Genomic DNA, 17,155 nt, shown 5'->3' with positions numbered 1-17,155 from the left:
TGGTTTAAAATATATGTTTTACATTTTTTTCAGCTCAAACATATAACCAGCCCCTTTGTCTTCCGTATAACTCTCAAGACCTAGCTTTTCATACCACTAGTTTACTCAACCACAGAGAGATCAAGACACTCCCTCGCCCAGATGCTTGTATGCTCTCTAAATTAACGATCCCTCACCACACACAATCAAAAGACAAGCATTGGCATAGCCAATAGGTCTCGCATTTGGGACCTTATGTGTTTATTTAGAAGTGTTGGCTAATCTGTTGAGTATTGTGGCTGATGTGTTTTATGTAGAAAAGTTATAATAAAAAGCGTTATATTTGGTACTAAGTTGTATTATGTGTAGTGTATTAATGTTGTATTGAGTATAGTGTATTTATGTGGTGTGTAATTATGTGTTACTGAGTGTTATGTGTAGTGTATGTATATTGTATTGAGTGTATTTTTAAATTTGTGTTGTGTAATGTGGCATTGAGTGACATTATGTGGATTGTATTAATGTTGTATTGAGTTGAGTCTAATGGGATGGTATGTAATTATGTGTTATTGAGTGGTATTATGTGTGGTGTATGTTGCATTTAGTAGAGAGTAAAAGAATAAGTGAGTGAAGAGTTTGGATTCAATGACTGCGTGTGGGGGAGGTAATGATTGAGTGAGGTAATATGTGCCCAAGCAATGTGTGAGGGAATAAAAGAGTGAAGACTCCAATGAAACACTGAGCAAGCAAATGAGGTAGTTTTTGTGAACTACAATCCGAAAAACGTCCGAGCACTGACTGTCTGCAGGGGAAGCGGCTGGAGGGCTAGTGGGCATTTTCAGATTCCATTCCAGGGCTGGAGACCTGACTCAGTAGGGATGCGTACATTCCAAAGGCCGAGTCTCTGAAGTGTGCACAGATAATCCAATTCCCCGAATTCCTTGATGTGGGTGTTCAGTGTTCAAAATCTTCCAGTTGTCTTACTCCGACAGCAACCTGGGCCTAAAGGGTGAAGGTTTATTTCTTCCCAAGAAAAAAGGAGAGAAATCACTTGCGCTGTGCATTTCCAGCTCAGAGCTGGCAGCAATCATAAACACGGCGCTGCATTCAGTGTAGACGCCATGACTGGGCATAACATGTCTTCTGCAAAAACGAATTACTCAGATTTGGGGGGTGTAAAGCTGTGCAAAGGGGCCACTGGCCCCGGTGCCGGCAATTAAAATTGCCCCTTTGCCTGCTGTTGGGTTAGTAAACCCTTGGACCCTTCGGGCCTTGGGACCCGGTGCTACTGCACCAAGGGTGGCTACATCCCTGTGCTTAAAGTGGCAGCAACCCGTTTGCTACGGTCTGTCTAGCAAAACAACCGTGGTAACAACATGTGGCGCTTCATGCCGTTTAACCTTTAAACAATAGGAGCCCCACAGGTCTTATTAGAATTAAGCATGTCTGCGGATATCTCCCCCGAGGGGCTAACATCACTGAAAAAGAATACCTTGTGTAGCAGTAACACAACAGTGGCTGCTCTCTACCCAAACAAAAAGCATATGGGGGCGCAACGGAGCGGACCACCCCCGCACCGGAGACTGCACACTCGGGCTTTGTCTAAAAGAAATAGAAGCGCTTGTCAGGCGTGCCCTAGGTAGTTACTTGTATTCTGTGGAACAAACCTGGGCTATCAATTAACCTATCTAAATTATTTAACTCTGTCCAATGTAAAGCTGCCAGTGGAGAGAGGAGCAGAAGAAAAACAGCGGATGTTATTTAAAAACATAACCTCTGCCGCGCTGCTTGATTGGGGATGAGACCTGTGCACCGAGACACAATGTGTTTCCCTTGCGGGAGCGAGCAGGCACCATCCGTTTGAAAGTTAATTACAAACAGATGGTTTCAAAGCTGGCTCCCGCAAGGGAATCGCCAAACGTGCACGCGTTGCCATTGAAAGCAATGCAAAGCGTGCGCGTTTTTGACCGAAAAACTGAATCGATTCCTAAAGGTCTCCTCCTATGCAGCGCATGTATGCTGCGTAGACGAGACCTAAAAAACAGAATGGCAAAAGAATATGACTGGCTTCGCAAACTAGTGCTATTTGTTTTTTTCATAGGATATTAAAAGTGTATGCCGCAAAAATTAAAGAATAAAAACAAGAAATTTAAAAAATAACGATCACATATCATTTTAATATAACAGTGTCGGGGCTTCTAAGCAGGCACTTGTACTGAGAATAAGTACAGAAATCCTTTTTAGGTTCGACGCACACCACGGGAAAATATGATTTTTACTGCAGCAGAAAAAGGTACTACTGGTTTTGAAGTGCTGTGACCTTAAAATATAGTTCAAAACACAAGGATCATTAAGAAAACAGAAAAGATAAAGAATGCAAAGTACAAAACCTAGTCAAAGTAAAGTTTTGCCCCCCAAGTCCTTGCACTGAAGTGCACTTCAATTTAGGAGGATGTGTGCATGTGCAAACACTGTAACACGAAGTGCTGGCGAGCCAATGGCAGAAATAGGCTGACATTGCCATGCAGTATGAGGTAATGGACGGAAATAAAATATGAATGATAACAGACCAATTGATGAAGAGTGCGGACACAAAGCCCCTCTCTATGTAGGTATTTGTACTCATTAATTTGTTTGATTAGAAGAGGCTGGTGATACAGCTAAAGTTCTATCTAACCCTGATCTAAAAAGCCTTCATCCTCTGCCCCAGCAGTTCAAAAGAATCCCACCATCTCAATCACCAGATGAAACCATCCAATTTGACGTGACCCCCGACCATTCTTCATCATAGAAACACACAATATGCTGGAAGCAGGACACAAACACTGACTTGCATGGAACACACAAACAAGAGTCTCAAGCGATAGACAAACAGGTACATTTGTTTTCAATAATACAGACACTTTAGAGACACAAAGACTAACTCTTGCATAAACAGGTCACTGCCATACGCAAAACTGCAGAAAGAATGAGACTGAAACAGGCGGCATGGATACTCTGGAATAGAATAGGGAGGCAAAACCCACTAAACTAAAATTGGGGGAATTCCTCTATAAGACATTGAGCCACAGCATACCAAAACTGGATCGGAGAGTCACAAATACTGTAACATTTAGTTTGTACCCTTTCCATTGAGAAGTCCACATTCAATAGGCTTCATTGTGTCTATTGAAACAGATAACAGCAACAAGATACTTACAGAGTCCAACTTTTGGGGAGGTCACAAAAAATCTGGCCGCTTTAATGGGCTCTGCAGCAGATTTCAACTTGCCAAGAAAGAGGTGATGACATTGTCCTAGTATAGGAGGTGTTGTTGCTGAGCTTGAATACCAAGCACATGGGTTGCGACACTGGCTTTGGCACTTGATCATAGAAAACATTGTATGATGTTGGGCAAAGCACTCCCTCTGCCTGCACAATGTAAAAGCCACACAACAAAAAATACCTAGTGTAAAAAAATATTTTTTAAGTGGGGTAGTCTGTGGTAGACCAGAGTGGAGTGGGATAGATTGGAGTCGAGTTGAGTGTGGTAGAAGGGAGTGAGGTAAATTGGAGTGGGGTAGAGTGGAGTGGAGTAGAGTAGGGTAGAATGAAGTGGTGTATACTGGGGTGGAGTGGGGTGGATTGGAGTAGGGAGGAGTGGGGTAGATTGGAGTGGGGAAGGCTCGGGAGAGTGGAGTGGGGTAGAGTGGAGTAGAGTGGAGAGAGGTAGACTGGAGTGGAGAGAGGAAGAGTGGGGTGGGGAAACTGGGATATATTGGAGAGAAGTAGAGTGGGGCATATTGGTGTAGATTGGAGTCGAGTAAAGTGGAATGGTGGTATAGTAGAGTGGATTGGACTGGGGTAGAATGATGTGGAGTAGAGTGGAGTGGATTGGGATAGATTAGAGTGGGAAACATTTGAGTGGGGTGGATTGGGATAGAGTGGGGTAGTTTGGAGGGGGTACACTGGGGTAGGTTGCAGCGGAGTGCTGTAGTTAGTTTGGAGTGGAGTGGGGCAGTTAGTAGATTGGAGTGGAGTATAGCTGTGGCCATTAGGCTACTTCTCTTACACCTAAGTGGATATGAACATAGGGTGCCAAATACATAAGAGAATGAGGACTTTAAGGAGAAGGTTTTAAGAAGAAATGGAGTAGTTGCTGCACTGCACAAAACTCACGCACTTTAAACAGACACATACATTGTAGGCGCAAAGAAGAGGTGGAATACATATGAGACTTACAACACAGATTTTAAGGAGAAATTGATTAACTGCAGCACTGTCCAAAATGGAGGTACTTTAAAAAGCCACATACTTAGTGTTTGAAAAGGCACAGATGTGTCTAAAATATTTATGTTGCTTAGTGGCAGCCTGTCTTGAAGCATATGACTAGACTGCTTGTCTGTAAAGTCTATGGGACTCCGGTTTCAGAATAGTGCACACTTTAACCCTTTCCGTGCTCTTGACGAGTCCAGCACATCATGCTGCACGGTGGTCATGTGCTCATGACGAGCTGGACTCGTCAAGTTGCTGCGGCGCCTCCCACGAGCGGTGAATTCCCCGCCTGTGCGGGCGTTCTAAAAAAGTGGGCGGAGTCATGACAAGTCCAGCTCGTCATGAGCACAGCTCCACTGTGCAGCATGATGAGCTGGACTCGTCATGAATACTGCGGTGCCGCTCGCGGCCCCTCCCGCCTTGCGGGGGAAGTAGCCCTGCGTGGAAGGGGTAAACAGACACATACTTTGCATGTGCAGAGAACAGGCGCAGCCTACAAACAATGGGTAATCACAAACTTTCTCTCAGTGCCAAATTTACAGTCTGGTTTGTGGCAGAGGGCCTCACTGGTGGGGCCCGGGTCAGTGGGGGAGAAGGGCAGGGCTAGAGCAACAAAGAAACTGTGACCATGAGGTTGAACACAGGTCCCTCCATCGGACGCCTTCGTTCCCTGAGCCACCAGATCCGACATACACACATATCTCTCTCTCTCTCCCTCCCTCCCTCTATCTATATCTCTCTCTCTCTCCCTCTCTCTCTGTCTCCCTCTGTCTCCCTCACTCGGACTGTCTCACTCCCTCTCTCTCTCTCACTGTCTCCTTCCCTCTCTCTCACTCGGTCTACCTCTCTCTAACTCGGTCTCCCTCTCTCTGTCTCCCTCTGTCTGTCTGTCTCCCTCTATCTGTCTGTCTCCCTCTGTCTCCCTTCCTCTGTCGCCCTCCTCCCTCTGTCTGTCTCCCTCCCTCTGTCTGTCTCCTTCTGTCTCCCTCCCTCTGTCTGTCTCCTTCTGCCTCCCTCCCTCTGTCTCCCTCCCTCTGTCTGTCTCCCTCTGTCTGTCTCCCTCTGTCTGTCTCCCTCCCTTGGTCGGTCTCCCTCCCTTGGTCGGTCTCCCTCCCTGTCTCCCTCCCTCTGTCACCCTCCTCCCTCTGTCTCCCACCCTCTGTCTCCCTCTCCCTCTGCCTCCCTCTCCTTCTGTCTCCCTCTCCCTCTGTCTCCCTCTCCTCTGTCTCCCTCTCCCTGTCTCCGGTCTGTCTCCCTCTCTCTCTCTCTGTCTCACTCCCTTTCCTCCCTTTGTCACCCTCTCTCTCACTCCCTCTATCTCCTTCTCCCTCCCTCTGTCTCCCTGTGTCTGTCACCCTGTCTCCCTTTCTGTCTCCCTCTCTCGATCTCCCTCTGTCTCCCTCTCCCTCTGTCTCCCTCCGTCTCCCTCTCTCCGTCTTCCTCGGTCTCCCTCTCTCTCCATCTCCCTCCCTCCTCTTCCCTCCCTCTGTCTCCACCGGTCTGTCTCCCTCCCTGTCTGTCACCCTCTGTGTCCCTCCCTCTGTCACCCTCCTCCCTATGTCTCCCTCCCTCTGTCTCCCTCTCGCTATCTCCCTCACCCTCTATCTCCCTTCCTCTATCTCCCTTCCTCTGTCTCCCTCTCCCCCTGTCTCCCTCCCTCTGTCTCCCTCCCTCTGTCTCCCTCCCTCTGTCTCCCTCCGTCTCCCTCCCTTTCCATCCCTCTGTCACCCTTTCTCTCACTCCCTCTGTCTCCCTCCCTCCTTCTCCCTCACTTTGTCTCCCTCCCTGTCTCCATCCCTCCGTCTCCCTCTGTCACCCTCCCCTCGCTCTCTGTCTCCCCCCCTCTGTCTCCACCTGTCTGTCTCCCTCCCTCTCCCTCCGTCTCCCTCCCTTTGTCTCCCTCCTCCCTCGGTCTGTGTCCCTCCATCTGTCTCCCTCCCTCCGTCTCCCTTTCTCTGTCTCCCTTTCTCTGTCTCCCTTTCTCTGTCTCCCTTTCTCTGTCTCCTTTTCTCTGTCTCCCTTCCTATGTCTCCCTTTCTCTGTCTCCCTTCCTATGTCTCCCTTTCTCTGTCTCCCTATCTCCCTCTATCTCCCTCACCCTCTGTCTCCCTCCCTCTGTCTCCCTCTCTCTGCCTCCCTCTCTCTCTGTCTCCCTCCCTTTCCATTCCTCGGTCACCCTTTCTCTCACTGCCTCTCTCTTTCTCCCTCCCTCCTTCTCCCGCCCTCTGGCTCCCTCCCTGTCTCCATCCCTCCGTCTCCCTCTGTCTGTCACCCTCCTTCTCCCTCTGTCTCCCTCCCTCTGTCTCCATCTGTCTGTCTCCCTACCTCGGTCTCCCTCTCTCTGTCTACCTCCCTTTGTCTCCCTTCCTCTGTCACCCTCCTCCCTCTATCTGTCTCTCTCTGTCTCCCTCATCTGTCTCCCTTTCTCTTTTTCCCTCTGTCTCCCTCTATCTCCCTCCCTCTGTCTCCCTCTGTCTCCCTCCCCGTCTCCCTCTCCCCCCCATCTCCCTCTCCCCCCCATCTCCCTCTCCCCCCCATCTCCCTCTCCCCCCCATCTCCCTCTCCCCCCCATCTCCCTCTCCCCCCCATCTCCCTCTCCCCCCCATCTCCCTCTCCCCCCCCATCTCCCTCTCCCCCCCCATCTCCCTCTCCCCCCCATCTCCCTCTCCCCCCCCATCTCCCTCTCCCCCCCCATCTCCCTCTCCCCCCCCATCTCCCTCTCCCCCCCCCATCTCCCTCTCCCCCCCATCTCCCTCTCCCCCCCCCATCTCCCTCTCCCTCGCTCCCTTCCTCTCCCTCTGTCTCCCTCCCTCTACCTCCCTCTGTCACCCTCTGTCATCTCACCCCGCGTGTGTCAGCCCGGGCTGAGACAGCTTCCCGGGCACACACACAGCTGCACCGAGCACTTCACAGATATTTAAAAGATCATGTGCATGTTAATGAGGCTTTGTTGTATATCACCTCTTCTTATGCCCCTGCAGCTCCACTCTGACTATCACTGGAATCGCCCGGGCCCCCACAGAGCAGAGTCTCTCAGAGTCGTGCTGGTCCAACCGGCAGTGTTTGGGAACACTCTAAATGTATTTTTTTTTTTTAAACACAGGTACGATGTCTGCAAGGTCCGCAGGTCGCCAAGGAAGGCTTGCCGGGCCGTACTATGAGTACCCATGCTACAAACACATGCAGTCACATGAACTGCTTTAATATTCCATGCCATTTGTTTGGTGCTTTAGAAGGAAAAGCCGAACAGTAAAACAAACTCACGAACTGCTTTAATAGTTCGTGCCATTTGCTTGGTGCTGTAAAAGGAAGCACCAAATTCCAAAACAATTTAAGGCAACACAAAACACAACTGTGTGCTGAAAGTTAAAAGCAACCCAAAAGTTTAGCATGGAAGTGGAATTGATGGACAGAAAAATGGAAAAACTTACTGTGATCACAGCGGAAGGACAGTAAAGGACACTAATCAATTAATTACTTGGTCCTTGCTCTGGTGAAATAAAATGAAAGTGATGTGAGGCACGTCGTGACCAATTGGAAGGCAGCTAAAAACAAGCATTTACAATGCACCGGTTTCGCCTTCGGAAAAGTTAGAGCTATTGGCATTGTAAATGACAAACTTTTTATTTATGTGTTGGTTTTGAAAACAGATAAATAAATGGCATGGTCATTTACAATGCCAATAGCTTACTCTGTTGCAAATGCGAGACGTATTGCATTCGCACACACACCCCCACTCAAGAGCCCCACACACACACACAAGAGCCCCCCACACACACACACACACACAAGAGGCCCACACACACCACACAAGAGCCCCCCACACACACACACGCAAGAGCCCCCCCACACACGCAAGAGCCCCCCACACACGCAAGAGCCCCCCCACACACGCAAGAGACCCCCACACACGCAAGAGCCCCCCCACACACAAAGAGCCCCCCCACACATACACGCAAAGAGCCCCCCCACACACACACACGCAAAGAGCCCCCCACACACGCAAGAGCCCCCCCACACACGCAAGAGCCCCCCACACACACGCAAGAGCCCCCCACACACACAAGAGCCCCCCACACACACAAGAGCCCCCCACACACACACACAAGAGCCCCCACACACACACAAGAGCCCCCACACACACACAAGAGCCCCCACACACACACAAGAGCCCCACCACACACACACACGCAAAGAGCCCCCCACACACACACGCAAAGAGCCCCACACACACACACGCAAAGAGCCCCACACAGAGGTCAGGGGTGGGACAGAAGCAGAGTTTCACCAGCTGAGGCTCGCATGAAACCTCTAGCATGAAATAGAGGGAGGGTAAGGGAGAAGTGATGAAAGAGAGGAGGAAAACGAGCGTGAAGGGAGAGCTGAGTACGTGGGGGGGGGGGGGTCGAACTTTGCCAGAGGTGGAGGAGGTGTACCCCAGTGTGTAAAGCTGCAGCAACGCTCTGCGCCTTAGAGGCCCTGCCGATAATGGACCGATGGAGCGAGTGTGGGACGGAGGACCCTGGGTGGGGGGTGAGAGTGATGGAGGATCGAGCTTGGCCAAAGGAGGAGGAGGCGAGTACCCCAGACACAGGGGTGAGCGAGATGCAGGATATGAGTCATTCTAAATTATGTAGAAATGGGGATTTCATTGGCCACTGGGTCTGTGAGGAACGAGGAAATGTTGCTGCAATATGCACTGCAGCCACCAAAGCGGCCCAACCCGCTGACATCGCTATAGTCGGAGGCTCAAGGCCGAGCAACCGGAATGCTGATCCATTAATACCCGATGGGACTCCTCTGTCCACCAGAGACCTGTGGGATCATAGCACTCGTTAAACCTTTCCTGGACACACTGGCCCGGCTGTCAGCCTATGCACCACTCCTCCCAACCGCCATCAGTCAAGACTCGGGCCTAAAGACTCTCGGGAAGATTTTTGACAAACTGCGAATGGTCACGTACCCGCAGGACATGGTATCCCTTGGTGCCCCCACCGGGGATGTCCACGCTCCGATGGCTCCCTCCCCGGGCTGCGCAGAGGACGGCGCTGCTCCGGGGCTCCGCTGTGGGACGTGGCACTGTCCGCAAAGGTAGGGCAGCACCGGGTAGGACACTGCACAGTGAGACGAGACAGCGACCCCTGCAGGGCATGAGGGGCGCCTCCGCTACAGCAGCAGATGGCGTCTCGCTGGTTCTTTTCGCATAGCAAAGTCTCCGGACCATAGAGAAGCCGTGATTACGACGTGACGACGTACACAACAAGGAAACGGAGGAATAAAACAGCGTCCTACTCATAGAGTTCTAATAAACAACTAGAATGCTAACTTTAGTCAACGATGCGTGAGGACATGAAGTTCAGGCTGATGAACAAAACGACGTTAGAACACTCAGCATTTTACATTGAAAGCGTTTTTACCACGTCCAGAAACTCGAAAGTTTGAAACTGGCATCCCGGAGCGGCCACGTCGCTGGTTCAAGACGGCACTGCGGAGCTTCGCAAGTAAGCTACTGCCCGGGCGCCATCTTCGGAGGAATGACAAAAACAAACCTTGGAGAGAAAAAAAAATAAACAAACGCCCACCGCCGCATGACGTTCTAAAAGGGGCGGAATGAGAAAAAATCTACGGAACGCCCACGAATCTGCTCGGAGAATAACGGACAGATCTCTCTTCCAATGGCTAGCCTCCATTTATGGAGTTAGCCAATGGAAGAGACAGGCGGGACAAAGCCCCGTACTGCTAAACAAAAAATTTCACCTGCGCGAACACAGCTGCGCAGTGGCCGCTAGGCGAAACCTAACAAGCATTTACAATGCAACGGTTTCGCCTTTGTAAAAGTTAGAGCTATTGGCATTGTAAATGACAAATTTTGTATTTATGTGTTGGTTTTGAAAACATAAATAAATGGCATTGTCATTTACAATGCCAATAGCTTAATCTCTCACAAATGCGAGACCTATTGCATTTGCACACACACACAGAGCACAAACACACACACAGAGCCACCCACAGAGTCATTCACATAGAGCCATCCGCACACACAGAGCCACCTACACAGAGCCACCCTCACACAGACAGAGCCACCCTCACACAGACAGAGTGGGGGGATGGACACCTGCACAACTAAGAGGAGCGGGGGTGGGGGGGAGGGACACCAGCACAACCAGGAAGAGCGGGGGTGGGGGGGGGACCTGGATGAAGGTGTGACTCCAGCCACCGGAAATAGTGTACTTCTTAGCTTGGGCTATGAGGTGATAGATTCTTGAAGATATAGTTTTACGTCCTGCAGGTCAGGATGGACTCCCAGTACTCGATCAACTGCAAAGGGCCATAGCCCTGAGAGAAGAACCGAGGCTTTCTAGCTACTGAGGCAGCAACCAATCATATCCATGTCCATGTCAGGGTCGAATCGAGGCCCACTTCCGGCAGAGCGAGCGTTCACACACACAGTGCAGAACCAGAGCTGGGTACTGGCGAGGGGGGCCGGGCCCAGTTCTAGAGAGCTGTGAGGTCGATAAGGCCAACTTGAGGGAAGCCTTCGTCTAGAGAGCACAAAACAAACGCCAATGAAAGCGTCAGGGCCAGTGCGAGCAGAACCAGTGGTCCAAGCAGCGCTGCGCAACACGGTAAGTCCTCACGCAGTTGAGCCAAGTTGGGGCCCAGAGATTACAGAGTCAGTGCGTTGTGGTCACTGAGGTGAATGGTGTTCAGAGCTGGGCTCCAGCCCGAAAGAGACAGTCCGTGAGATCCACCAGGGTAAGGCCTGATGCCAGAGGAGTCCGGGGCCAGCAGGGGAGCTCGGAAAAAACAAGCTGTCAAGAAGACTTCAGATCTTAGTAAGTCTGAGGTTTCCAGTAGAGGGATGAGACGGGTCTCGAGACTCCCACGTCACGGCCTCTCACACATATTCAGCCCCGTCCCAGCAGATCCCAAAGGCATCCAACGCCCCCCACACCTGTGGCAAGGCAGCGGTCGCAGCGCTGACCCCCACATTCCAGGGGTGGCCTCGGCTCCTCGCGGTTTGCTGCACTCCAGAGTGGAAGGAATAGCAGTGTTCGATGAAAAGCCAAAACACAGGAACAAAGGTAAGTCCTCAGAACGCGCTCAGTCCTTGCTCCCTTCTCAGCTCACATACACCCATGCAGCCAGGCTGCAGAGCTGGGACTGCTGCGTGGAAACAGCCCACATACAGATGTTGCTTTTTCCAAACTGAGGAATGGGGGATAGTGGAGAAGGGAGAGGCGAGGAGCCTGGAGAGGCCGCCAGAGGAATGTGTCTTACAGGCTGGGTCCTCGGGCTGCCAATGACACGAGTTAGAGGGTGGAAACTGTGGGCTGGGCCGAGAGCTGGGAAAGCTGAGGGAGGAACGGAGAGGCATTGGGAGGAACAAGGACTGATCGCAGCCCTCATTCACAGCACTAAGCCCTCGCGGGCAGCAGACACCCGCAACTGAGTGTATAGGAGCATAGGGTGACACTCGCAGACCAGGTGTAGAAGCAGACTGTCCGCAGCTCACGCGCACTCTACAGAGACCTCACGGTACCAAAAACATCCCTCGGTGAGTGTACAGGGGGCGGCTGTGCCTGGGGCCCTCACCGACTGCACCCTGTGAGCAGTCACTCTGAGGGAGCAAATGGTCCTCGGTGAGTGCATAGGAGCACGGGCTGTGCCCAGGGCCCTCACTGACTGCTACCTATGAGTCTGCTGCGGACAGTCTGTTTCTATGCACATTGCTCACGACACGCCCTCCAGTGAGTGCATAGCAGGGCAGGGTGTGTATAGCGCCCTCACAGTCTGTGCACGAAATCACCGCCGTCACTGATCGCAAAAAGAATCCAAATTGAGCGTTCAGCTGCATATTGCAGGCGCCTACCGGCGATTGCACAGAGCAGTAAATAAGAGGAGTAAAATGGCATAAACTGTGGGCAGGGCCGAGAGCTGGGACACCGTGGAAGGCGAGACAAACAGGTCACATTATTAGCATGAAGGCCTCGGTCCTTACAACCCTCCCCTTCGGCCCCCGCTGACCCCCCCCCCCCTACAAAGACACACACAGTGGATCAGCTGATGCATTCCAGAGCATGCCAGAAACACCACCCGAGCTACAACACTCAGAAGGAAGCACAGCGCCAAACGTCCAGCTTCGCACGCATCACAAGCAGTGACGTTCCGTGGGACACTCCACTGTTTTAGCTAGGTGGGGGTCGGCGGATTAACTGGCGTCACAGACATTGTAGTCACAAAACACTAGATAGGGCAGCCACATTTCACAACCTTCTAATAATCGCGGAATACACACAGCCTGTAATAAGACACTCGCATTGGGCGGAGAGCAGGCTCTGGAGAGCGATGCTCTTTTATCGGAACAAGCAACTCAATGTGAGCCAGAGTTGTGGCCGCTGCCGGATGTCGGGGTGTGCGGTGGGGGCACTCGCTGCCTCTCCGAGTATTGCGGCAATGAAAGTCAAATGTCCACTCTACGAGCTTTCGGCCCCGGACGCCTCCCCTTTGTCGTCCACAGCTTGACGGTCCAGTCGAAAGAGGAGGTCAGGAAGAGATGCGAGAAGTCGACGGGCCCGGCGCCATCTTCGGAGGGATGACAAAAAACAAACCTTTGCAAAAAAAACAAAAAAAACAACCGCCCACCGCCGCATGACGTTCTAAAAGGGGCGGAATGAGAAAAAATCTACGGAACGCCCACGAATCTGCTTGGAGAATAACGGACAGATCTCTCTTCCAATGGCTAGCCTCCATTTATGGAGCTAGCCAATGGAAGAGACAGGCGGGACAAAGCCCCGTACTGCTAAACAAAAGATTTCGCCTGTGCGAACCCTGCTGCGCAGTGGACACCAGGCGAAACCTAAAAGTGACAATCAAGCATAGCAAGTGGTAAGTTATGGGTGAGTTCCAAACCCTTTACTGTATACAATACCCCTGGTGGTCTTCAAAGAGTGAGAAAGGCATTGTGTCTATGGTTAGCATGTGTTAGAAGTTTACAAAATGGAAACTCAAGTATGGTTTGAGGCACTGTCTAAGAATATGCAATGCTTACTGTGAAACATCAACTGCTTTGAAGCACCTACTCTGGGGAAAGGAAGCTTGTTGCACTGCGGGAGTACTTTACCATTGAGGTCTAGCTATCGCTCTCAAAAATACTGGGAAAGGTTGAGCGTTACATCACCTATCTGTGTGATGTCGGTGGTCCTCAAAGCCAGTTCTAGACTTTGATCTGCTCATACTGGATCGACAGTGAGAGCCAGACACTCTGCACTTGTTTGAACATGTGAACCTGCTCCACTTTGGAGAGGAATGAGCTGTAACATCAAAAGACAGGCTGCTAACTGAGCCTTTCTGACCACTGATGAACAGTGAAAACGGCCAAGACTGATGCCACTCTTCTGCAGTGGCCAAGCCCGGTGTGGTGTGGCGTTCATAAATCACTCTTGTGACAGTTCAAGGTTTAGGTTCTGGGTTTGGCATAGCTACTGTAATGGTATCACAGGGGATCAAGGAGTTCAATGTGTCTGTACTAGGCTGTGATTACCCTACAGCCTTCTGAGCAGTAATTCCAAAGCCTACTCAATATTACTGCTGGGTGGCCAAAAACATGGTGACTGCAAGAGAGAATACCACAGTCATTGAAGCTAATCAACCTAGTCACTGACAGCAGACAAAAATTAATTAAACCTTGGAATTATTTGGGGAATGGACAATGGTATGCTTTTGGTTAAGCAGCATCACCATGGGATTTGAGTATCTCAGGACACCTTATCAACATGTTTTGCTGGGTAGCTGGGCATTAAGTGTTACCCTACTGCACTGAGAAGAGTTATTTTGAAGGTATGAGGATATGTCGGAATAAGAGTGTGGACCAAATCAAATTAATAGGTTTATTTTCTGAACTCACCATGCTTTCACCGTAATCTTGTTTATTTCAATTAAATTCTGCAGTAGCCCTCCACAAGGACGTGCTCGTTATCTTAACAATTTGGGATCAACTGTCATCATTGTGAGGGCGAGAAACCCCACAATCAGTTGAAGCATGACCCTTTGCATTTCTCTCCTCAACATGAATGACACTGATTCACACTTGGCCATTTGGTTTGTGATGATGTAAAGGCCGGTCACAGTTCTCAGAGGCCACTATTGTAGTTTCCCATTGTGTCACGCACAACCATATATTGTCATCTGGATCAAATGTAATGCGGTGTAATTTCCTGTAATGTCAATGTCTGTGAGGTGCCTTGTAGTACTATTTCCTGTGATGTCATTACGATAATTGCCATTTTTTTAAACATGATAAATCGTGCCTCTTTTTCGTCAGAGAATGCTGGCAAGAATGCAGACACCCATGCTGTCAAGCTCAGCACTGGGAAGCAGAGGTAAACCTCAGGACCCAGGTTCTGCCAGCTATTTCCTAGGCAAACATGATGAATGTGTCCTGGTGTCATTTTCCAACACCGGGACATAATTCAAAGCACCCCCACATTGTCTGCATTCCATTTAGAGCAAAAACCTGCAAATAGAGTGGGGCTTTCTTATTTAAACATCCAGTTGGGACATAAAATAGGACTGATATAAAGGGCCGTCAACTCTCCTTTTGTTCAAATATCATTCTGGGTGAGAGCCATTTAGAGCCTGAAACCTAGAAGTCAATGCAATGGAAGGAAACAAAAGGCGCACATCTTGTTATCAATTCACAAGTACTTAAGAGAAACTATGATTTGGAGGCAGGTTTTCAACTTTATTCAACTCCCTATGTATGAGATGTGCTTGCACTGTATGGATGTAAGATTTATCTGCCGGAGTAATTACACAAATATTGATTTAAGGGGCACCTACAATTTATTTTATTTATTTTGTAGTGCTACTCATCCCAGTGTAGGGTATCAGAGCACTTTACATCACACACAAAGATACAATAAATCATACAAGTGTGTAAATCAATGTAAGAAAATGTTACATAAGACAATGAGGGTTATAAGGTCTAGAAATCACATATCTACATTTGTAGATATATGTTAAATGCGAATGGTTGGGAGAAACACAAAGTCAGAATATAAAACATAACACACTGATTGTGGTTGTATGTACTAACGAGACTTATTACTTTCTAAAGGAAGCCATCTTTGAAGAATAACAGAATGAGAAAAAACGCAATAATGGTCTAAACCCATGACTTACAGTTTGCATGCAGCACCTACATTTTGTAAATAGATGACTATGCTGCATTAGAAGACTTGCAACTTATAAACTGGAACGAACAAATTGATTTCAGTGTCAAAAATAGTAGCCCACTTATCTAAATAAAATACAAACCTGTGATCTGCATTTTACATGTCATGTTCTGCCGCAGGAATGTTAACCCTCTATGCTACTTTGAGTCAAAACTGTGACCCGACAAAACACAGAACTGACAGAACTGTTAACCACTGGAGTTATCTTACCACAATTCCAATACCCTTTAAACTACTGCACACACAATGATCTCTGCAACATATGCAACACCCTGTAGGATATTTTAAAATGCAGCCTCTATGTGACCAATTAAATCATTTAGAACAGCTATATGGTCATATATGGCCTTGTTGCCAATTACTTTTGCAGCAGTTTAAAAAAAAAAAAACGTCTAAGGTAAGTGTCAGACTCTGATCACCAAGCTCGCCCCTAATGACTCTACTCCTTTTCCCCTGCCACACCGTGAACCCCAATTTATGGTGTTATGGAGTAAATTTCTGCCAATTCCAGCACTGGTCAAGCCCGACCTAAAAAGGACAGATAAAAACTCGAAAAGCAGTTCATCCACGTCTTGTCACCAGCTCCCTCACCCACAAAATTACAAAAAATAAAAATGGGCGGTGCGTAAGGGTGCGATACTCCCGAAAATGTATTTAAAGTATCGGGGATAAAGCAAAACTGCTTTACAACCAAGACAGTCACGCTTACCTGCTTGGACGCCGCCATGTTTAAAACAAAAAAACAACCTAGGTCCTGGAAGGTACTTAAAGAGGATTTTCGTGTACAACCTTGAGCAAGTCACATCACCGTAACATACGATTACTACAGCCCAAAAAAATCAACTAAGAGTTGAGACACTGGACTGCCGATATCTTTTTTTATAGTCAGAAGTAAATAATTCCGATATCGTTTTCAGCCGTGAAACGTCTGCAGGTCCTTCCAGCCAGCCAATAACTGCACAGAGTCATTGACGTTCTTACGTGAAACCACGTATTCTAATAAAGATCTCGAGTGCTAACTTATCCAACAAATACGCAAGCGTTGGACGCCATATTGCTACGCAAAAACTGGGTTTGTGGTTGAAGAAAAAGACGCAGTTGACTTTTGGAATAATTGGCTGCATGTAGTATTTTGTATACCGTTTGTCCTGTCTGGGAATGTTCGGTGACAAAAAAAAAACGGTTAATACATTTCCTAGATCCACAACATGCATTATTTTTCCAACGAACTCAGACCAGTGCAATCCCGAAGATTGATGTACCGGTTATTTTGATAATTTTTCTTTGTCGTCACCACCTTACATGTGATATTACGCCTCCCTGAAAACATATTTTGAAGCAATGCCTTTGAAACTGAACACCTTACCCCTCCCTCAATGTCCTACATAGGGCTAACTGCCTGACAGCCACCTGTTTTTAGGTCGAGCCTGGGCATTGCATAAGCGTCTCTGCTACGGACTTGAAGCTCCATCCACTCTCCGCCCATTTCTTTTTTATTGGCTTGTGTCATTGTCCACAGTAAACGCTGGCTGTTCATTGGTCAAAAGGCTTGGTAGTCCATCCTTAGTACCGCCAATTCTAATTTTGTAACTCCCATGGTGACACCCCCTTAAATGTGTGTTGTTACTCTGGGCTTTAATTAAAAATTTGCTAACATTTGTGCCAAGAATTTTCAATTCTATTAA

General features: G+C 48.9%; 1 protein-coding gene across 1 annotated transcript in view; it reads right to left on the bottom strand.

Annotated features, from left to right (window-relative positions):
* WDR55 (WD repeat domain 55) overlaps positions 1-16,431 on the bottom strand; it is a 248,131-nt gene extending 231,700 nt beyond the window's left edge. Inside the window, exon 1 of the mRNA XM_078653441.1 lies at positions 16,180-16,431. Coding sequence (XP_078509567.1) covers positions 16,180-16,197 — 18 coding nt within the window. The 5' untranslated portion in view covers positions 16,198-16,431. The remainder of the gene's footprint in view (positions 1-16,179) is intronic.
* Between the last annotated feature and the right edge of the window lie 724 nt (positions 16,432-17,155).

This window comes from Lissotriton helveticus, chromosome 7 (assembly GCF_964261635.1).
Source record: "Lissotriton helveticus chromosome 7, aLisHel1.1, whole genome shotgun sequence".
Lineage (NCBI taxonomy): Eukaryota > Metazoa > Chordata > Amphibia > Caudata > Salamandridae > Lissotriton > Lissotriton helveticus.
Note: the sequence above shows the minus strand (reverse complement) of the source record. Positions and strands in the feature narration are given on the sequence as shown.